Genomic DNA, 23,500 nt, shown 5'->3' on the forward strand with positions numbered 1-23,500 from the left:
TGTGAGTAACCATGTGGTTGCTGGGAATTGAACTCAGGACCTCTGGAAGAGCAGTCAGTGCTCTTAACCACTGAGCCATCTCTCCAGCCCCTAGTATTGTCACTATTAAAGTTATCCAGAATGCATGGGTTGCCGCCTGGTTTTGGAGGCTTGACCCAAGTATTTTCAGGAAGAATCAGACTCTTTTGACTGATTTTTGTATGATATTGTGAAGCTAATCTCTCTTTTTCTTTTGTCTTAAGTTTTTTGAACAGGAAAGTTGTCCTTGTTTTGGTTTTTTGAGACATGCTCTCATTCTATAACCTAGGCTGGCCTGGTACTCCTTACATAGCCTAAGCCTCTCTTAAACTCACAACAATCCTCCTGCCTTAATCCTGAGTACTAGTACAAGAGGTCTTGGAAAATTTGATCAGTTCTATTATCTGTTGGACATCTCATATATTCACTTAAACCGACTATCAATGAATTTTTACCAATAAATACTGAGAGTCAAAGCATGACCGTATGCATGCTAGCAATAAGCACAGGACTTTACTGAGTGTGGCGGATACAATGAGTCTTCTGTCCTTACTGGAGTTCCCAGCCCAACAATTAGCAGCAGCAACCTACCTGAATCACAACTAGTGCACTTGTTAAAGAATGACAGTCGTGCCTTTTGCTTAGTTCTGTTTCTCTAGTTTGATAAAGTTTGTTCATGGAGATGAAGAAATCACCATGAAAGTCGCCCACTGGCAAGGACAACAAAGGGAAAGTTTTGCATGTGGTGGCACATGTCTGTAATCTCCGCATTTGGGAAGTGGAAGCAGGAAGATCAGGCGTTTAAGTGCTTCCTTGAGACCCTGTCCACTCAACAAAAACAACTAAAGTGAAACAAGAAAAAAGGAGGGGGAGAGAAAAAAAGAAAATTAAGAAAGTGGCGATGGTGTCTACCTAGAGGTTTAACTTTCTGAACGGAATACTGATTCAAACTGTGAGGTAGGAACCTCTTCTAGGTGGCAATAATAGATAAGCTTGCTGGACATTATTGAAGGTGGAGATTTGATAAATCTCAGGTAACGAATATGATAAGATTTTTCTTTTAAGTGCAGAGTGACCAAACATCAACGTGTTAGTTTCCAAACCCCCGTGTCCTAATTTTGTAGACTGAGCAAGGAGTACTAGCATGCCCCTGAAATCCAGCACTCTGAGGTTTGAAGCAATTGAAAGGCCACAACTTCCGAAGCCAGCTGGGCTACGTACCCTGTTATTAAACAAACAAACCCCACCATTACCCAGTAATTTTCTAGGCTGTAGAGTTATGTGTTCAAAACAGTCGACTTCGCCTTTCCAGAAAGTTAAAAAAAAGAAACTACAAAGAAAACTCTACAACTCCTGAAAGTGGAGGTGGGCGGCGCGGGATTCGCGGCACTCTGGGATTTGTAGTTTCGGGCCGACTCTGAATCCCAAGTTGCCCTGCGGCGGGTCGTCGCGTCTGCGCAGTGCAGGCGGCGGGCCGCGCAGAGTGAGAATCTCTTTTGTTCGGCTGAGGGGAGGGCCGTTGGCCGGGCCTGCGGTACGCCGCTTCATCTGGACGACCGACTTGAGGCCACACGGCTGTTTGCTCCTCTGGGTGCTACTCCCTGGGACCGCCTGACGCAACGCGCGAGAAGCGCGACACCGATTCCTCTCGGACTGTCGGGCGCTGCTACGAGGTGAAGAGGCGGGCTGGAAGCGGGAGGGGGAGCGACGGCGGGAGGCCGCGGGCGAGCGCGGGCCGCTAACGGAAGAGTGGAGACAGGAGCTGGGGACGCGGCCCAGCGCCCGACCGGTCGGTTTCCCGCGCAGAGCTCGCGGTCTGCGGGAGCGTGGAGAGGGCGGGGCAGTGAATCCAGAGTCCGGGCGCGGAGTGGTTCCTGAGGAGCGGAGCCATCGGAGGGTTAGCTTTTCAAGAACTAGACGAGGAGCGTTTGACCCGGCTCAGCAACTCTGGAGTTGGGCGGGAGAAGGAAGAAAACTTTGGGACGTCCATAAGGAGACAGGCTTGGTACTTTGGGTGTGCGTGGCAAGGATCACGACTTCGTACACTAAAGGTTTAGAAGTGTAACCTGAGAGAGTGGACACGGTGGCAATCGCGGGCAATCCCCTTAGCACTTGGAGGAAAGAAAAAGAAACCTGAGGATATTGGGTTCAATTGCCACTATCAGAGAAATTTCTCTTGCCAGAGTTATGAAAAAGTAATTTCCAGTAAAATTGGACGTGGGCTGCTCCGGGTGTGCTAACGGGGAAGAGATTTGTTGAACCTGTCTTGGGGTGAAGGGTCAGACATTTTCTTGACCTTGTCTAAAAGTGGAGTTGCTGGGGTAAGTAGGGTAGAAGTCTAACGTGTCCATGTCAAATGTGGAAGAAAAAAGGGGTACTTGGGGGTGTGTAGCTTAGTTGGTAGAATGTTTGCCTACCCTGCCGCAAACCCCTGGATTCAATCCCCAGTATCCCATAAATTAGGCTGGGTGTGATGGCCTGTACCTGTAATCTTAGCACTTGGGAGCTGGAAACCGGTGGATCGGAAATTTAAGGCCTTCCTTGGCTACCAGAGGAGTCAAGGGTGAAAAGGCCACTTTCTGCCTTTAATAGGTCTTTATTGTGAGTAGGGAGGCTGTATGAGGCAAGACTCATCAGATAAAAAAGGTTCTTGCTGTGTAAGCCTCAATTTAACTCTTAGGATCCAGGTAAAGGTGGAAAGAAAGAGTTGACTTCACAAAATTGTCCTCTGATTGACAAGTGGGGTATGGCAGGGACCAAAGAAAGCAGGTCCTGCATGCCCACAGGCATCGAAAATAGTTTTATACTGAAACACAGTATATGAAATATGGAACTCGGGGCTGGGGATTTAGCTCAGTGGTAGAGCGCTTACCTAGGAAGCGCAAGGCCCTGGGTTCGGTCCCCAGCTCCGAAAAAAAAAGAACCAAAAAAAAAAAAAAAAAAGAAAGAAAGAAATATGGAACTCATTTCGGTATTTGGTACTGAGGACCTTGCACACATGCAAGTTGTCTACCACTGAGTTATGTTTCAGTGCCATAAAAAGTCTTAAAAATTATATACTAGTTATATATATTATATACTAGTTACACTAGAATATAGTGTCCTCTCCAGTTTTGTGTTAATCAAAAGATCTAAGGTTTTCTGATAGATGTATGACTATAATCAGGATATTGGTGCCTGTGCTCTTCCTTGGATGCTCTCTAGGCATATATGGGAGGTGGTGTGTTGAAAAGAGCCCAGTTATCTGTGAGTACAGCCAGCATTTGGGGGGTAGAGGCAGGAGCAGCAGAAGTTCAAGGCCTAGGGAAAAGAGTCATATGTTCCTTAAAAGATTTGGGCAGTGAAAGCATTTCTAATTTTCTATCTAGTCACTTTCTTTTATTTTTTTTTATTTTATGTATATGAGTACACTGTCCCTGTCTTCAGACACACCAGCAGAGAGCATCAGATCTCATTACAGATGGTTGTGAACCTCTATATGGTTGCTGGGAATTGAACTCAGGACCTCTGGGAGAACTCTTAATTGCTGAGCCATCTCTTCAGCTTCCCTTAGTTTTGAAAAGTGGGGGCGGGTGTTCCATGACATACTTATGGAGATCAGGAACAACTTTGGGGGTGGGGGTCATTCTCTTCTGTAACACTTGTTCTAGTGATTGAACTCAGGTCATTAGGGTTGTGGGACCTTTACCTGTTGAATCAGCCTGATACCCCCATTTTCCAACTTTGAGGACTGGACCTAGAAGTTGGTATGTTTGGATTTTATCATCTTTTTTTTTTTTTTAAATTCATTATATATAAGTACACTGTAGCTGAAGAGGGCATCAGATCTCATAACAGATGGTTGTGAGCCACCATGTGGTTGCTGGGATTTGAATTCAGGACCTCTGAAAGAGCAGTCAGTGCTTTTTTTTTTTTTTTTTTTTTTTTTTTGCTTTTTTTCCGGATCTGGGGACCAAACCCAGGGCCTTGCACTTCCTAGGTAAGCGCTCTACCACTGAGCTAAATCCCCAGCCCCGCAGTCAGTGCTCTTAACCACTGAGCCATCTCTCTCTACAGCCCCTGAACTGAGATAGGTGTGCGCCATCATACCTAGCTGACAGTTTCAATTTTTTTAAGATTTATTTGTTACATATTAATTACACTGTCTATGTCCTCAGACACACCAGAAAAGGGCATCAGATCTCATTACAGATGGTTGTGAGCCACCATGTGGTTGCTGGGATTTGAACTCAGGACCTCTGGAAGGGTAGTCAGTGCTCTTGCCGCTGAGCCATTTCTCCAGCCCCGACAGTTTCATTTTTAATGTGTATGTGTTTTTACTTTTTGCAGTGTTGGCGTGGAATTCAGGGCCTCTTACATGTTAGGCAAACACTGAGCTGCATTCCAGTTTGGCAAGCTTTCTGCTGATGAGCTACACTCCTAGCCCAAATTTGGGAAAGTGTGTTGTGCTGGTTTGGGGGTTTTTTGTTTTTGTTTTTTTTTTTCTGTGGTGGTAGTACACTGGATTGGACCCCAAAACCCATGTGCTATGCCACTGAGCTGTACTCTGGCCTTCTTAATGTCTTTTGTGTAAAGTGGTGTAAAATAAAGTTTTGTGTATAATTTCACAGGTGGGTATGTGGCATGTGTCTATAATATGTCACTGAAGGAGAGACAGTAGAGGCTATTGCCTGGAGTTTGAAGACAGTCTAGTTTATATAAGGTATAATAAAATCCATGCTACCCTGGACCAGAGAGTGAGACCTGGGCTGAAGAATTTAAAAAAAAAAAAAAAAAAAAAAAGGCTAGACCTTTGAGATGACTTGATGAATAAAGGCACTTCCCACCAAGTCTGACAACCTGTTTGGTCCCAAGACTGACATAGTGACTGGAGGGAATTGACGTATGTAAGTTGTCCTCTGTCCCTGTCTCCCTGCTACAAACACTGAATAGAGGTGGTTGCAGAAGAAAGATAGTCACATGCTTGAGACCAACCCAGGCTACAGAGTTGAGATCCTGGCACAGAAAAGCAGCATGGTGTGTTGTGTGTGTGCAAGGCTCTGGATTTAATCTGCAGCAACCAATTCTGCACCCCCATCTAGACTCCAAAAAGACACAAAAACCAAATTATTACTCATGCTAGATGTGTGTGTGTGTGTGTGTGTGTGTGTGTGTGTGTGTTGCACAAATTCCTGTTTTTCATTGAGATTTTGCATCTGGAAAGCATTTGTTTCATGTACAGCCAAATAATGAGCCAACTAAAACCAGTTTAGAAATAAGAGTGGCAGGGGGTTGGGGATTTAGCTCAGTGGTAGGTAGAGCGCTTGCCTAGCAAGCCCAAGGCCCTGGGTTCGGTCCCCAGCTCTGAAAAAGAGAAAGGGGGAAAAAAAAAAAGAAGAGTGGCACTTGTACCATAAATCATAAATGCCTTCACTTTAGTTTTATTATTGACATGTTTGTCAATTACTATAGAAAAGACATCTTGGCTTGTCTTTGTTTTCTGTTCAGGGTTTATTGATCAGATTGGTCATTCCCTAAAAGGCTTGCAGCTTTGTATTTTTTTTTTAAAGATTTATTTATTTTATGTATATGAGCGCACTGTAGCTGTCTTGAGACACACCAGAAGAGGGCATCAGATCCCATTACAGATGGTTGTGAGCCACCATGTGGTTGCTGGGAATTGAACTCAGGACCTCTGGAAGAGCAGTCAGTGCTCTTACCCGCTGAGCCATCTCTCCAGCCTGCAGCTTTGTATTTTTATGATTTGCACAGGACTCAGAATTCCAATTTCCTGTCTAAGAGGAAATAGAAACAATGCTTTGGGGATTTCAAGGAAAGAATTTGGTTAGATGGAGTTAGCTTTATGAGGGAAGTACCATGTAAAGTAGGTCTTGAAGAAAAGGTTTTGACAGATGAATACAATAGGGAAGTGGGTTCTTAAAACTTTAGGGAAGGCATTCTAAGGAGTGACATTTAAACTAAAAAATAGCTGTGTGGGGTAGCTCATCCCTGTAATTTCAACACTCAGGAGGCCAGGGCAAGGATTGTAAGGGTTTGAGCTCAGCCTAGGTAGGCTACAGTGAAACCCTATCTGGAAAAAGAATAGCCAAGCATTGCAATGTTTACTTGTCATCTTGGTTCTTAGTAGGCTGTGGCAAGAGAATTCCTGGGGCTATGTTATAGATTGAGTTCTAGTTAGCCTAGGTTGAAGTAAGACCCTGCCTAAACATCTAAAAATAATGTGTTGGGAGGTATTTATCTAAAATAAAATAGGTGTGTGTTGCCAGGATATTTGATCACATTGTGAGCCCCCAAGATTTGTGTTATTTCCTGGAAAAAAAACTTTGTAGTTGTGTGGCTCAGCCCCAGCACACACATGTATCATCCAAGAACTCTGCTTGGATACTGTAGACAGGATTCAATAAAGTCATTCATAGGGGAAGAAGCTGAGCAGGTGACCAGTTGACAGCAAGTGAATATGAGATTAAGAAAAAAACACATGAGAGTAAGGGGGAGTTAGAATGGATAGAAAGACGTACTAGAAGTAGGTGAGTCTACGTTGAGGGGATTCATTCTAGGATGTCAGGTGCTTTCCCTGTTTCTGAGCTAGCAAGCTTTCACTCCAGCAGGGTAAAATCAAACAGTCGAGATTTTGTTTAAAAACAACAGGTGTGAATGTCTATAATTCCCAGCATTTGAGAAGCTCTGGCAGAAGCAGTTCAAAGTCAGTCTGCTATATCAGTGAACCAACCACTGGCTCTAAGACAAAGTGTGGAAAGAGGCAGGGAGAAAGGGGTGGTAGTAGTTGTGGTTATTGGAAATATGTATCTAATACCTTAAGTCTGAAGTCACCACCTCTCCAATTTGTTATAGAACTTTACAGTGTAGATCCCCAGACTGAGTTCATACTTACGTAGTAAGTCTTCAGATTCTTTTATTTATTTATTTATTTTTTATTTTATGTATATGAGTGCACTATAACTGCCTTCAGACACACCAGAAGAGGGCATCGGATCCCATTACAGATAGTTGTAAGCCACCAACCATGTGGGTGCTGGGAATTGGACTCAGGACCTCTGGAAAAGCAGTCAGTGCTCTTACCCGCTGAGCCATCTCCCCAGCCCTTCAGATGATTCTTTCTGTAATTATTTTGTTGAAAGTTTTCTATTCTGTCCAAGATTTTACTTTCTTACCTCTGTTATAGGTTTTCCCCACTGGATAATATTTGCATTTACTACACCAGTTTTGTTATTTCAGTTTCCTGCTTGTGACTTTGTTTTGTTTTGTTTTGTTTTTTCTTTTCTTTTCTTTTTTTTGGAGCTGGGGCCCGAACCCAGGGCCTTTTGCTTGCTAGGCAAGCACTCTACCACTGAGCAAAATCCCCAAGGCCCCCCTTTTTTTAATCACAAGAAGCCTTGCACTGGAAATTTGTTAATTTAGGGTACTATGCTAGGATTTGAAGCTATAGCCTTTTGCTGTCTGGCAACTATCACAGGCCTGAATGCACTATAGGCTTATGGGATGTGTGCTTTTGGCTTATAGTTATTCTTGTGGCAGTCTTTATCTCTAGTTTCTTGTAGGTAGCTAGGTGGTTGGTTGGGTTTTTTTTATTATTTTATGTGTACATGTATAATTGGCACGTATAGGAGCCTGTTGAGGCCAGAAGAGGGAGTCGAGTGAGAGCCCCTGAATTGGAGTTAACAAATGAGTTTGTGAGCTGTCATGTGAGCAGCCAGTCCTCTTATTGCTCAGCTATCTCTTCAGCCCCCTGGTGTTCTGGTTTTGAGACAGGAAGTTTATTGCAGGCTTGCCTCAGATTTACTTCCTTAGTCTCCTGACTGCTAGAATTACAGCCATAGTGCGCTACTTCTGAGATGTCTATATTCTGGAGCCACTATTGATCAAGGCCTGCTTGTGCATTTCAACATTTTTCTTGTGCAGAAGTGAAATTTTTAAATTAAAATTCATTTATGTATATGAGTACACCTTAGCTGTCTTGAGACACACCAGAAGAGGGCATCAGATCCCATTACAGATGGTTGTGAGCAACCAAGTGGTTGCTGGGATTTGAACGCAGGACCTCTGGAAGAGCAGTCAGTGCTCTTAACCACTGAGCCATCTCTCCAGCCCCAAAAGTGAATTCTTTTTTTTTCTTTTTCTTTTTCTTTTTTCTTTTTTCAGAGCTGAGGACTGAACCCAGGGCCTTGCGCTTGCTAGGCAAGTGCTCTACCACTGAGCTAAATCCCCAACCCCCAAAAGTGAATTCTTAATGCACTGATTTTCAGATAACTATCCTTCAGTTAAAGACACTGTATAATGAAGAATTAGGACTTGGATGCAGCAGAATTTCAAACGAGTTAGCCCTGGCTGCCCTGGAACTCACTCTGTAGATAGACCAGGCTGGTCTTGAACTCAGAGATCTGCCTGCCTCTGCCGCCTGAGTTCTGAGATTAAAGGTTTGTACCACCACACCCTGCTAATGCTTAAACTCTTAACCAATACTGGGGTTGGAGAGATGGTTCAGCAGTTAAGAGGTCTTGTTGTCCTTTTGTGGGATTGGTTCCCAGTGCAGTTGTGAGGTGGCTCACAATCACATGTAAATCCAGCTCCAGGAGATCCTTTTCCTGGTCTCCACAGGCAAACCCACCTAGAGATCCTAATTAACAAAACAAAACCCAACTCCCTACTGGGGAAATGCCAGTAGTTAAGAGCACCGGCTGTACTCCCAGAAGACCTGGGTTCAATTTCTAGCACTCGCAAGGTGGCTTATACCATGTCTGTAACCACACTTCTGGGAATACAATGCCCTCTTTTGGCCTCCTCAGGTGCTGCAACATAGCTCCTGCCTGTTTAAATTCCAAGGGGGGCGGGGGGAGCCAGGGCAGGAAAAGAAATTTTCTATAAATTTGGATCTAGGCTGGTCTACAAAGAGAAGTTCAGGCCAGAAATACATAAGATCCCAGCTAAAACAAAACACAAGAACTATCTCCATCAAAATTTCTAATCTTTCTGTTTTCTGACCCCTCAAAACAACTTTATGCTTCTAAATAGTAATATAAATTTATAACTCAGATTTTTTCACTGTCATGGGACTGGTATAAAATTAGTTTTTATACCTCCAGAAGTACTGCTTGGTAGCTCTCAGTCAGAATCCAAGAGTTCCACATATACAATAACTATTTGTGTAGTATTTATACTGCAGATATAACAGGTAAACTAGAGAGGATTTAAAATACACAGGATACTGTTAGTAGGTTCCATGCATATTCTGTTTTCTGAGACCTATCTGCCAGTTTTATTCCATAGTAGTCACTGAATGATAACTGTGTCCTGTTTTCAGATAATTATCCCTGGACGCAGCTGAATACACAGCTCTTAACTGCAGAACACCTCCAACCGCAGTATTGGTTGTTATGCAAAAAGAGCCTGTACTTCACTTGTTAAAGAGTTCAGGGACCAGGGCTGAAGAGACGGCACAGTGGTTTTTTTTTTTCCGAGAAAGGGTCTCTCTGTAGTCCTGACCTCACAGAGATCTTCCTGCCTCTGCCTCTGCCTCCCAAGTGCTAAGATTTATTTCTATTATTTGTAATTATATGTAGGTATGTGTCTGTATGTACATATGTCTAGGTGCCTGAGGCAACAGAGGCCTCCCGCTTGGAACTAGAGTTAACATTTGTGAGCCTAACTTGGTCTCCTGTAAGCAGCAGCAAATGCTCCTACCTACTGATTAATCTCTCCAGGCCCTAGAATTAGATTTCTCAAGCTGTACAGAAGCAGGTGTCCTAGAAGTTCATAAGTAGCCCTCACTGTTTCTGACCAGAGTTCAGCCTTGGGCCTTGGGTGTAATTTCTCAGATGCCTTCTGCCTTGTTTTTTGTTTTTTTGTTCTTTTTAGGTACTTTCCCTGGTGCTCACTTAGTGGGCCAGGCTGCCTGACTGCCCAGCAAGCCCTAGGGATTGACCTGTGTCTCTCCTTTGCCCTGAAGTTAGAAGCACACGTCCCAGAGTTGGAAGGATTCTGGAGAGCCAAGTCAGGCCCTAATGGGTGCATGATAAGAACTTTACCAAAATGAAGGTGCCTACTCTTCCCCTAGCTTATGTTTTCTGTGCTAACAACTAAAAGCTACGTTTACACTGGCTTCATAGTTACACCTTTTCTATTTCTTTAAATAGTTTATACAATCTTCAGAGGCAAAACAAAATGCTTAATTTTGTGTCTGATACACATATACACACAAAGTAAATCAGTAAATTACAGTATACACTTATTAGTGCTAAGTGTAGTACACAGTCATAATCCCACCTACTGTGGAAGCAGAGGCAGGAGGGTTGCAATTCTAAAAGAACTGGGCTAGTACTGAAATGAGAAAAGCAAGCATTATTTCTCATGTAAGTAGTGTGTCAGTCAGGGTTCTCTAGACTCACAAGATTTATGGACTGTGTCTGTCTAGTAAGTGAATTTATCATAACGACTTACGGTTTGACGACCAGCTAACCCAACAGTGGGCAGCTGTGCATGGGAAGTCCAAGAACGCAGTGGTTGCTCAGTCCCATGAGGCTCGTTGTTTAAGCGGTCCTCTGTATAAGCTGGAATCTTGAAGTAGGTTCCAACAGATGTGCTGGCAAGTAAGCAGGTGAGGAAGAGTGAGCCTTCCTTCTTCCCTTGTCCTTATATAGGCCTCCAGCAGAAGGCATGGCTCAGATTAAAGGTTTGTACCACAAAGCCTGGATTTGGAATTTGTTCTTTCCCAGGCTGACCTTGAACTCAGGGATCTGCTTGCCTTGGTCTCCTGAGATTAAAGGTGTGTGCTACCTTGCCTGGGACTAAGCTTTTCATCACAAGTAGTAAGTTTTATTTATTGTGTTTATGCATGTAGAAGTGAGAGACCAGATCATGGTTATAGACTCCATCTCAGAGAATCTGACCTAAGGTTGAATGCAAGTTACCTAACAAACTGGCACATAGCACCACTTTCCAGGTTACTCCCCAACAAATCTGTACCTCCAAAGTTACAAGCCAGCCCTTGGCACTTCACTGCCTAACAACCATCAATCAGGAGGAAAGCAAAGGTTAAGTTTATGGTTTGGCTCCCAGCACCAGCCAATTATGTTAAAGGCCATACTGCCCCTCCCCCCCAATCAGATGTGTACCAGGCTGGAAGCCCTATGCTTGTTTGTTTGCTTCTAAATGCTTGCCTGAAACTGCACTCAGAGTTCCACCTTCCTGTTGGCAGGGAGCTCAAGCTTGTAATAGAGAGACCCTAATGCAATTGCTTCAGAACTGGCTCCTTGGTGGTCTTTTGGGGTTCCTGTCACAACAGAAGTACATATACATGCTGGTACGTGGGTGAAGGTCTGTCTGGAGTTGGTTCTCTCCTGCCTCCTTGTGGGTTCTGAAGGTGGGATGCAGGTCTTCAAGTCTGGAACCCTCTTCAGTATAACTGGCCCTGGGAAAGTTGGTGAAAAAAATAACTTTTTTTTTTTCTTAACCTGCTACTTTGTATTTTGTAAAGTTTTTGTTTTGGTTTTGTTTTTTTTTCATCTTTATTAACTTGGGTATTTCTTATTTCTTTGGGTATTTCGACTGTTATTCCCTTTCCTGGTTTCCGGGCCAACATCCCCCTAGCCCCTCCCCTACCCCTTCTCTATGGGTGTTCCCCTCCCCATCGTACCCCCATTACCACCCTCCCCCCAACAATCACGTTCACTGGGGGTTCAGTCTTGGCAGGACCAAGGGCTTCCCCTTCCACTGGTGCCCTTACTAGGCTATTCATTGCTACCTATGAGGTTGGAGCCCAGGGTCAGTCCATGTATAGTCTTTGGGTAGTGGCTTAGTCCCTGGAAGCTCTGGTTGGTTGGCACTGTTGTTCATAACTGTTCTTTCTTAAAAGAACTACATTTATACAGTTCTTGGATTCATTTGAGATATTAGGCAAATGTGATGACTTAAAATCATTATTTTTTAAGCTACATGGTGTGGTGCACACTTGTACTGTAGAGGTGCCGTTTAGCACTACACGTTACCCTCTGCTTTCTGGACAGGGTTTTTCTGTGTGGTTGGCTGGTAACTTTAAGGCTTCAGACCTTAATAAAACAAAACAAGAAACAACACAACTGGGGTTGGGGATTTAGCTCAGTGGTAGAGCGCTTGCCTAGGAAGCACAAGGCCCTGGGTTCGGTCCCCAGCTCCGAAAAAAAGAACCAAAAAAAAAAAAAAAAAAAAAAGAAACAACACAACTTTAATCCTAGCACCCAGGATGTAGAGGCAGGAGGATCTCTGAGTTTAAAGCCAGTGTACAGGGCGAGTTCCAGAAGAGCCAGGGCTATATAGAGAAACCCTGTCTCAGAAAATAAAACAACAAACAAACAAATAAATGGGGAAAATTACAACATCAGAATTGAATGAACTAAAGGTAAGAGATTTAGGGAACTAGACTTTTTATACTAGAAAAAACTTTGTGTATTTTATGGGTTTCCTGATACGGTATTATACACACAAAGATAAACTTTAACTCTTGATCTTCCTGCTAAGATCATAGGCACGTGTACACCACCATGCCCAGTTTTTAGGGGTTCAAATGCGTGGTTTCATTCATGTGAAATAAGCATTCTACCAACTGGGTTATTACATCCCAGTCATATTTGGGATTTTTTAAAAAAGATTTATTTATTTATTGTATATAAGTACACTGTAGCTGTCTTCAGACACACCAGAAGAGGGCATCAGATCCCATTACAGATGGTTGTGAGCCACCATGTGGACCTCTGGAAGGGCATTCAGTGCTCTTAACCCCTGAGCCATCTCTCTAGCACCATATTTGGGATTTTTTTCATAAGCAAAACCATCTTCTAAATCCCAACGCAAAAGAACAAGTTGTTCTACCCATATATAATTCCCTATATATCCTTTGTCTGTCTGTCTTTCTGTCTTGACACATGTTTTAGAAAGGAATAAACTGAGGACCTGCAAAGTAAAGCACATGCCATGCAAGCCAGGTGGCCTTGAGATTTTTATATGGAATTCATGTGAAGGCAGGAGAGGACCAACTCTACAAAAGTTGTTCTAACTCAAAAGAGGGGGAGAAAAAAGATAAACTATAGTATATTCATGATAGCTACCTTTCCCTTGACCCCTGTTTATTTTCTTTCTTTTTCGTGTAGAATAGAGTTTATTCAGAGCATGGGGAGGGGAATCAAGAGGGTAGTAGAGAAGTAGAGGCTGGCCATGAGCATGTATTGTGGGGGAGGGGGGGAGATAAGAGCAAGAGACCAAGAGCCCCTGTTTATTTTCTAAGTTAATGTACCTGAGTATACTTTGCTATCTTCAGACATACCAGAAAAGGGCATCAGATCCCATTACAGATGGTTGTGAGTTACCACGTGCATCCTGGGAATTGAACTGAGGATCTCTGGAAGAGCAGTCAGTGTTCTTAACCCCTGAACCATCTTTTTTGCCCCATTCTAATGCTTTTTATAAGCAGTCCTCAATCTAAATTAATAAGCAAACTAGGTTGAATAAGAGTGTTTATGGGCTTAGCTATAACTCGTGCCTAGCATTCTCCAAACCCTAGGTTCAATTCCTAGTACCACTAAAGGGAGGCAGTGTGAGTTGGCTGGAGATGTAGCACGGTTGGTAGAGTGCTCATTGCCTTTTGTGCACATTGCATAAAGCCCTGTGTTCAGTCGTTTAGCACTACAGAAACTGGATGTGACATATACTATAACCCTAGCACTAAGAGAGGTAGAGATCAGGAGGACCTGAAGTTGCTCAGCTAAGCCCAAGATCCACATGCAGCTGACTCCCATAAATTGTTTCCTGATGTCCTTGACTCAGTACACACACAGTAAAAGACTGTTTTGAGCTGTGAACTTATGACTGTTCAAATGGAGTGAAAAATAAAGGGACTTTTTTTTTAAGCTGTACAAGGTAGCACACATCTGTAATCCCAGTACCTGAAAGGTAGAAACTGGGCCCGGAAAGATGGCTCAGTGGTTAAGAGCACTGACTGCTCTTCCAGAGGTCCTGAGTTCAATCCTAGCAAACACATGGTGGCTCACAACCATCTGTAATGGGATCTGATGCCCTCTCCTGGTGTGCCTGAGGACAGTGACAGTGTATGCATATACATAAATAAATCTTTATTAAGGGGGTAGAAACCAGATTAGAAGTTCAAATTTAGCCTGGGCTATCTATGTGAGACCCTCTCTCCAAAAAGAGAGTCAGGTAATTAAATACATGTAACTGTGATTCAACACAATATTTTAGGTACTATATATTGTGGCAAGGGGTATTAGGAGTTAATATAAACTAGACTTAGTATAAAAGTTGTAAATGGATATATTCAGAAATTCTTTTCACATGTTGTGGTATACACCTATAATTCCATCACTAAGAAAGCTGAGGACAGCTTGGGTTTCATAATAAGTCCTTGTCCAAAGGGAAAGAACAGAAAAGACAATAATTTGCTATGAGATTAATAATTGTGACTTATCCCTAGCAAATATTACAATGTGGTTGTGAATTGGAGGTGAGTAGAGCATTGGAAGCAGCGTACATCACCTGTGATCTCCCTGAGTCCCTCACCATCCAATGCTTAACCTAACAGTACCTGTGCCTGATGCCCTTTTTATTTCCTTTCATTGTTTAGCAGTGTCACCCTTCACACCAGAAAGCTGGCGGGTACTATGGGGAAAAAGCAAAACAAAAAGAAAGTGGAAGAGGTACTAGAAGAAGAGGAAGAGGAATATGTGGTGGAAAAAGTTCTTGATCGGCGAGTTGTCAAGGGCAAGGTGGAATATCTTCTAAAGTGGAAAGGTTTCTCAGAGTAAGTTTCACTGACACAGATAAATTTGGTCACTATGAGAAATCCTATGACATGCTTACTAGCAGTTCTGTGGTAGGTTTGCCTACCTTGTTTCAGTCCTGACCTCCACATCTCATAGTCTACTGAAGAAGGACCTACACGCAGACTATTATATGACTGAATTTCTTGTTTTGTTTATTGGGGTGGGGAGGTGCCATGTAAGTCCTGGGATGGAACTCAGGTCTTCAGCCTTGGCCAATAGCTCCTTCTCCCATTTAAATGTCTTACTGGCCTAAGACAGTGGTTTCTGAGGACCTCTTTATAAAGGACAGTCTACTTTTGCAAAGTAGTCTTTTCTTGAAGAACGAACGCAAGTTTCTAAGCCTTTGGTCTCTACCTTCCCCTACTAGGAATGGTCTTCATCTTGAATGAAAGTCTAGTTATTGGTTATTAACTCTTCCAAGACTAGCTCTTTTCCCGGTATAAAAATACTGATCGGAATGGAAAGTCTAACTTGCTGTGCTTGCTGGTTTCAGTGAGGACAACACTTGGGAGCCAGAAGAGAATCTGGATTGCCCTGACCTTATTGCTGAGTTTCTACAGTCCCAGAAGACAGCTCATGAGACGGATAAATCAGACGGAGGCAAGCGCAAAGCTGATTCTGATTCTGAAGATAAAGGAGAGGAAAGCAAACCAAAGAAGAAGAAAGAAGAGGTAAGGCTAGAACCAGGGCTCGTCACCAGCCAGAGGCCGGGAATCCTAGTTTGGTTCTACCTCCTCTCCTGTCCTCACCTTCACTTCCTTTTCCTTTTTAATTTTATTTTCATTCATTCATTCACTTATTTATGAAAAGGTCTTGCATAGCCGCCTAGGCTGGCCTATAATTCAGTGTATATCCCAGGCCTGCCTTAAACTAGTGGCAATCCTCCTTTCTTAGCCTTCTAAGTTTTGAGACAACAGGTCTGACTGTTGAGATCACTGGTGTGAGCTACCATGCAGGACTTTGTTCCTTTGAATCTCAGAAGTCATGTCCTCTCTGTCTCTTCAGAAATAAGCTAATGTTTTAAAGGGATTTGAGGGTTAACCCTGTATATACCTGTAATCGTGGCATTCAGGAAGAAGAGGGAGACAAGATCGGGGAAGAGGCCTGGGTTGTAGAGACCTTATGTCAACAAAACATAACAAAGTGAAAAAGGATTTGAGACTTCCTCTTAGGAGGTGATCTTACTTTTTATCCATGGTGCAGAAATAATAACATGTAACAGTTATTGGAGACTTAGAGTGTAACTGGATACATTTCCTGTCAATAGATAGTTTTTTTGGTGTTTTGATCATAAAATATTTAAGGTAGTCTATCCTGGTCTACAGTGTGAGTTCCAGGACAGCCAGGACTACACACAGAAAAACTGTTTTGTCTCAGTGTCTTAAGTAACTTACCTTTGTGAAGCTTGGGGTGTATATCTTGTTCATGCTGGGAGGACCTCATGTGCTTCAGACTTCTGACACATGGTGTGGGTAACAGAGGAGTCCCTGAGTAAATGTTGGCTTACATTTCTTAAAGATAAATAACTCCATTCAGGATATAGTTCTATGTCAATAAAGGCTCTACCCATCTGGTTTTTACAGTCAGAAAAGCCACGAGGCTTTGCCCGGGGTCTGGAGCCAGAGCGGATTATTGGAGCTACTGACTCCAGTGGAGAGCTCATGTTCCTGATGAAATGGTGAGTCTCCCAGTGGCTCTGTGTGGTTGTTTTTTTCCTTCTCCCTATCTGTTCTATGCCAGAGGAAAAGAGCTGGACCTTCGAAATTCCAGTCGCCCAGGTGTGAAATCTTTAAGATGACATAGTCCTTCGATAGTGACACTCGGCCTGACTACCAACCTGGACTCATGAGTTACAGGTAGGGGCCCTTAGGATTTTCAGATTTTCACCTTTTTTTTTTTTGTTTTGTTTTGTTTTTTTTTTTTTTTTTTTTTTTTTGTTTTGGTTAGGTGGGAGAGGCTATGGAGAGGAATCACATTTCAGTTCTGTTACGTAAAGAAAAAATTTCTGAAATGTGGTTGAATCACCCTCCTCCTTCTCCACCTCCTTAGTAAAGATCAGGCTGGCCCCATAAACAATATTCTGTTCATGTTTGAGGGTTAGAAAAGAATTTATAGAATTTATTTTGAAGATTCCAAATTTACAGACGGAGCCAGCAGGGGTCAGCAAGGCCTCGTGACTGTTTACTGTTCCTGAGCATAATGTGAGGCTGTTTCTTTCTACTGTGTAGACACTCACCCCGTCTGTTAGTGCTGTTGAGTGTCGTCTGCTGAGCATGCTTGTGCTTGCTGTGCTCTAACCTGCTGGCGGATGGTGGGAGGTTTCTAAGACTAGCGTTCAGCGCAGTCCACTAGGGGATGGGGAACTTTGATCTGCCTTACATTTGCTGTCCATTGCTGACCAGAGCATAGTTACGGAGCACTCAGCGACAGTACTTTCCAACAGTTTGATGAACAGGCGTTCAAGTCAGCACAAGTAATCCTCTTTGTTTTTTGTTTTGAGACAGTTTTACTCTAGCCTAGGCTTGCTTTGAACTCAATCTTCCTGCCCCAAACTCTGTGCTGAGATCACAGGGAACTGTCACCATTCTGGATTAGGAAGAGTAAGTGTTAAGCCATTACCAGTTAAAATAGGATTCTCAAGGCTTTGTCCTTTGATTGGTCTAGAAATTTCACTGAAATTGATATCTGTGGTAGTTTTTTCCTACATGATGCCCGAAAAGGTTTAATTAACTTCAGTACAGGTGAAGGCCTGAAGACACAGGTCACAATTAACTATTACCTATTTTCTTCCTGTGTGTGCCCTCAGTATTTATTGAATCTGACCCTCATTTAGCTTACTTCCTGTAACTTATAGGAGGAAAGAAAAACTGAGTAATAGGATGTATTATGTAGTCTAGCTAGTACACACTTGCCCTGCATATATAACAAGTGTAAGTTAAAGACGTATCTTCTTAGTATGTAGGGCTGCATCCTTGGGCAGGTGCGATTCTAGACACAGAATCCAGCACTTAGATAAAACAGAAATATCACCAGTTGAAGGCAGCCTGGCCTAGAGTGCCATGAAGTCCTAAAAGCATAAACACACAGAAGAGACAGTCATAACCCATGTCATTTTAGCAGTAGAGACAACTTGGAATATAGACTAAGACTTTGCCTCAACAAAACAGAAAGACAAAGAGGGAGGGAGGTGGGAAAGAGCATAGGGGATTGCATTCTAATTGTGGCAGACTTACTACCGTATCTAAAGGTTAAGATTTGGTTGTTGGGGACTGGAAAAATGGCTCAACGGTTAAGAACACTACCTACTCTTCCAGAGGTCCTGAGTTAATCCCAGCAACCACATGGTGGCTCACAACCATCTATATTAGGATCTAATGTCCTCTTCTGACATGTAGGTACACATGCAGATAGAGCACTCATATACACAAAATCAAATTTTTAAATTAAAAAAAAGTTAGCTGTTGAGCTGGGGGTGTGACTCAGATGGAAAGGGTTTGATCCCTAGCCCTGTAAAATAACAAAACAAACCCAAACCTTCATGATAAAGATGTGGTTACTGATAGAGGTCTTGCCTAGCATGTACAAGGCTCATGGTTTGAACTTCAGCGCCCACTCCCTCACCCTCAAAAGATTGAGTGTTGATTGTAAAACTTTACCCAAGTTTTTAAAAGTCACACATGGCTAGGTGTGGTAGTTGCACACCTTTGATCCCGATACTTAGAGGCAGAGGCAAATGGTTGTCTGTGAGTTTGAGGCTAGCTGGTCTCCAAAACAACATAGAGCTGCAGTTTTCAACCTGTGGGTCATGACCCCTTTGAGGGCCAAATGACCCTTTCACAGGAGTCATGTATTAGATATCCTGAGTATCGGATGTTTATGTTATAATTCATAACTGTAGAAAAATTACATTTATGATGTAGCAATGGAATTTTTTGGTTAGGAGTCAGCACAAGACGAGAACTGTATGAAGGGTTGCAGCATTAAGAAGGTAGAGAACCACTGACACAGACTGATACATGTATGCTCATGGGTCTGTGTATCTGTAGAACAATACACATGGCTCTGGCTTCTATTTCTAGTACCACATACATGCACATTAAAAAAAATGTGAGGGGCTGGGGATTTAGCTCAGTGGTAGAGCGCTTACCTAGGAAGCACAAGGCCCTGGGTTCGGTCCCCAGCTCCGAAAAAAAAGAACCAAAAAATAAAATAAAAAAATGTGGGGCTGGAGAGATGGCTCAGTGGTTAAGAGCACTGGCTGCTCTTCCAGAGGTCCTGAGTTCAAATCCCAGCAACCACATGGTGGCTCACAACCATCTGTAATGAGATCTGATGCCCTCTTCTGGTGTTGCTAAAGTACACTACAGTGTACTCATATACATAAAATATAATAATTCTTAAAAAAAAAATGGGCTGGAGAGATGGCTCAGCAGTTAACTGGCTTCTTTTCTAAAAGACTCAGGGTCAGTTCCCTGTGCCTACATTGTGGTTCACTACCTTGTAGAACTGTAGTTCCAGGGAATCTTAACATCAGACACACATTTGTATACATATGTATAGGCAAAAGACGTACACATAAAATTTTTTTAATTTGCTGCATGGTTTTCCAGGAAAGTGGTAATACCTGTCCATTGCTGAAAATAGAAAATATTTCTATGTAGTGAAAAGACTTAAACTTACTCCAGAATCTCTGTTAAAATAGGGCAGTGTGTTAGATACTTTGTAAGTACATTTCCAGCCATCTTGGTGTGGTTTCTTATAGAGGCTTAATCATATGGGCTTATTCTGTGGTTCTCTGTGGCTCTAAACCCTTGTTCATGGTCACATTTGGGAGGTTTGTGGTGGGGCCTTGTCACATTCTGTCCTGCCCCACGCTGCTGCCTCTGTCTGGGACGGACCCAGTGAGCTGAAGATGAATGGATAGAGCTTCCTCCTAGTTAACTCCCTATAATGCATATTATTCCCAGATTTTAATCTTGTTTACCTTCTGAAATTCTAATTAAGCTTTTGGGGGGAGGGGCTTTTCTAAAGAAATAGTTGAGTCAGATGACCTATCTTTTGACGACGTTTCTTAGAGAAGATTTTTGTTAGTTTTGTTTTGTTTCAGTTTTTGAGACAGGGTTTCTCTGTATAGCTCTGGCCATCCTGGAGTTCACTTCGTAGACCAGGCTGGCCTCGAACTCACAGCAACCTGCCCTTGGGGGGAGTTTTTTTTTTTTTTTTTTTTCCCCACATGGAGAGGTTTAATGAGAGAAGAAGAGTAGAAGAGGGGAGGAACAAAGGCTGGCCATGAGCATGTGGAGGGAAGGGGGAAGGATGGGGCGAGAAGGGACAGGGAAGAGGGCACCAGAGCAGAGAAAAGGCAAGAGGGGGGGAGATTTTTAACAGGAATATCTTTGTATGATGTGATAATACATATCTAGTAAATGCTGCTTGCACCCTGTTTCCTAATTTGTTTATGGAATTTAGCCTTTAAAGCCCCATTCCCTGGGTGGTCCAAAACATGAGACCACAATGGCTGACTTCAAAGTTTCTTTGTGCTTTGTTCTGCAGGAAAAACTCTGATGAGGCTGACCTGGTCCCTGCCAAGGAAGCCAATGTCAAGTGCCCACAGGTTGTCATATCCTTCTATGAGGAAAGGCTAACGTGGCATTCCTACCCCTCAGAGGATGATGACAAAAAAGACGACAAGAATTAGCCCTGTTGAGTACCAGCCCCTGTCACCTCTGACTGTGGGTTTCCAGGGGGAGGGAAGGAGCTGTACTTGTCTTGACACCATTGAGGTGGCTTGAGAAGATGTCCTTTGAAGAGCCAGCATAGTTTCTGTGTCCTGCAGCAGCCCAAGTGCTTTAAATTGTTCACACTGTATAGTTTGCACACCCATCCCAGGGGAGGGGAAAGGGTAAGTGTTTCAAGGCTCTGTTCTGCGCTTTACTAAGGAAGGAACAGGCCTTCCATGGAGGACAGAACCCGCAGAACTGGGATGTGGGAAAGCAAAGATACTGTCGATCTTCAAAGAGCATCTCCACAACCCACTGCCTTCTTCCCAATAGTGTTAACTGCATTTTTACAGCCTAGCATGTGTGTAGTTTTTTGGCTATTACTGGTATATTAATTGGGGGTGGGAGGGTTGGGGCAGGGAGGAAGGGAGATGGGTAGAATCATTTTGATTAAAATTTGGAGCCTGATTGGGGAAATGGTGAAACAGTAGAACAGTTAACTAATAAATTGGTTCTATGTCCAGAATATTTTGCCTTTTCAAAAAATTGTCATTGGCACCATAAATAAGGACTATGAGAGACTGTTTAAAAAAAAAAAAAAAGAAAAGAAAAGAAAAGTCTGTTAATCCTAAAACCTACAGCCAAGGTGCTCCCAACCTGAGCTCAAAGTAGCCCACAAAGGACAAAGCCAGTTCTGAGTTACCAAAGCTGCCATTTGATGATGGAAACTGACTGGAGAGGGAAAGTTTATTGGAGAGTATTAGAGGCAGACCACTCTGCCTCAGAGGTGCTAATTCTTGAAATTGGAGAAAACCTTTTCCAATTACAAAGTTATAAATATCAGTTTGTCCGTCTAAGCCATTGGCTCAAGTATTGCAGGAGGGCCTATGGGAGATGGAGGAGGGGAGCCTCTGCTCTGGGGGCAAACTCTTGGAGCCCCTCTCGCTTTTTCTTTTTTTTTTTTTCTTTCTTTTTTTTTTTTTTTTATTTTGTTTTTTCAGCTTTGAACCCTGAAACTGCTTGTGGCAGGTTCAGTTACTGACAGCACAAATTCCATTGAGTCTATTCAAGGATTGAATGACTTCACAAGCCCTGGTCTCAGGAGATTAACTTTCATATTGGGGTAGTGGTTCACTTGAGAATACAAAATCTTCAGATTAACTGATGTCCAAAATACTGTCTTAAATCATGAGATCCATCAATTTTTAGTATTGTCTAGACCTGCAAATAGAATTACATTGTAAAATCTTTTTCAGCATGTGTTAAGATGTATGTGAAATTTTTTTGTTTAAGTGTAAACTTCATACCATACTGTCAGTTTTTGTCTTAATAAAATTATAGATTTCTAATTCTTGATTTCTGTCCTTTTTCCCCCAACCAGGTCTTCCAGTGTTGCCCGGTCTGGCCTAGAACTTTGAATCCTCTGCCTCCCTTCAGTATCGGAAGTACAGGGCTGCGTGCCACTGCAGCAGGCATCATTTCCTTACCAGAAGCCCCTCTTGCCTCAGTTCAACTTCTTAAGGTGGCTTCCACAGCTTCGTGACTGTAGATAGACACTGTAGACTTAAAGCCTGGTACTTTAAAATAGTCTCAGTTTATTAATGTAGCAAATACTTGAGCATTTGCTGCACATATTGTTAGGAACTGGCACATCATTCAGTATTTCATATTGCTGGGAAATTATTTACTGATAACACTTCCAAATACAGTTATCTGAAAACATGTTTTATGAAGTAGCTTAATCAGTTGGATGGCATTAGCAGATGCTATCACCAAAAAGTTTTAGGAATTGGCACTGTGTTTTAAACACTGGGTTGAATGTCATCTGTCTCTTTGGGAGGGGGTAGATTTTGAGACAGGGTTTTTCTGTGTAGCTCTGGCTGTCCTGGAACCCACCTTGTAGACCAGGCAGGTCTTGAACTCAAAGATCCACCTACCTCTACCTCCACAGAGTGCTGGGACCATAGAATTCTGGAGCCCAAATAAGAACAGATCACTATATGTGTTTTGCTGGTGTGCGTGTCTATGCACCACTTGTTTGTCCAATGTCTGTGGAGACCAGAAGAGAGCATAGGATATCCCGGAACTAGAGTTACAAGCTGTTGTAACCCACTTAATGTGGGTACCTAGGAGTCAAACTAGATCCTCTGGAAGAACAGCCTGTGTTCTTAATCACTGCGCCAGCTCTGAAGCCCTTGCTGCTTTTGGCTTTGTTTTGGTTTACTACATTAGTGTGTACATAGGTGTTAAAGTCAGAGGAAGCTTTGTGGAGTTGGGTTCTGGGAACCACGCTCAGATTGATCGCTATGCTTCATGTGCCAAGCCATCTAACCCAGGCTAGCCTGAAACTTACTGTGTAGCCTAGAATGTAGCTGCCCTCAGACACACCAGAAGAGGGCATCAGATCCCATTATGGATGGCTGTGAGCCACCAAGTGGTTGCTGGGAATTGAACTCAGGGCCTCTGGAAGAGCAGTTGGTGCTCTGAGCCATCTCTCCAGCCCCCTCCCTTTTTTATGTATATGTAAGTGCAGGTGACTGAGGCCTTACATTGCCCTGGGAGCTGTAGTTGCAGGTAGTGTTTGAGCTACCTGAGTGCTTGGAGCTGATTTGGGTTCTCTGCACGAGTAGTGTAGGTTCATTTTGCTTGTTTATTTCTATAGGAATGTTTTTGGGTCCATGAATGTATCACATGCCTACGGAGGTCAGAAGAGGACATTGAATCTAACTGGAGGTACAGGTGGTTGTGAGCTGCCCCGTGGGTGCTAGGAATTGAACCTGACTCTTCTGGCTGTGCTCTGACGCTGAACCCTCTCAAGCCCCCAACTCCCATCCCCCACCCCCAGCTTGTCACTGTGTCGTTAGTTTTAGGGTCTGTTGAGGAAGGGTCTCACTCTGTAGCCTAGCCCAGGCTAGCCTTGAACACTTTATCTTCCCT

The 23,500-nt window shown here is 43.1% G+C and overlaps 1 protein-coding gene and 1 long non-coding RNA gene across 8 annotated transcripts; one reads left to right on the forward strand and one right to left on the reverse strand.

Moving 5' to 3' along the window:
* The first annotated feature begins 1,470 nt into the window (after positions 1-1,470).
* On the forward strand, positions 1,471-22,285 carry Cbx1 (chromobox 1). 7 transcript variants are annotated; one of them, XR_015630820.1, is made up of 6 exons: positions 1,476-1,691; positions 14,645-14,821; positions 15,337-15,514; positions 16,427-16,699; positions 20,397-20,545; positions 21,945-22,285. XR_015630820.1 is itself a non-coding variant. In XM_087573154.1 (6 exons), exons 2-5 carry the CDS (start codon positions 14,682-14,684, stop codon positions 20,539-20,541), a joined length of 582 nt encoding a protein of 193 aa, XP_087429280.1. In that variant the 5' UTR covers positions 1,476-1,691; positions 14,645-14,681; the 3' UTR covers positions 20,542-20,545; positions 21,945-22,285.
* On the reverse strand, positions 1,573-4,777 carry LOC148003087 (uncharacterized). The gene is made up of 2 exons (XR_015632044.1): positions 4,011-4,777; positions 1,573-3,033 (listed from the first exon to the last, which is right to left on the reverse strand). It is a non-coding gene; the product is annotated as an uncharacterized LOC148003087 (long non-coding RNA).
* Positions 22,286-23,500: the final 1,215 nt, after the last annotated feature.

This window comes from Rattus norvegicus, chromosome 10 (assembly GCF_021556685.1).
Source record: "Rattus norvegicus strain SHRSP/BbbUtx chromosome 10, alternate assembly SHRSP_T2T, whole genome shotgun sequence".
Lineage (NCBI taxonomy): Eukaryota > Metazoa > Chordata > Mammalia > Rodentia > Muridae > Rattus > Rattus norvegicus.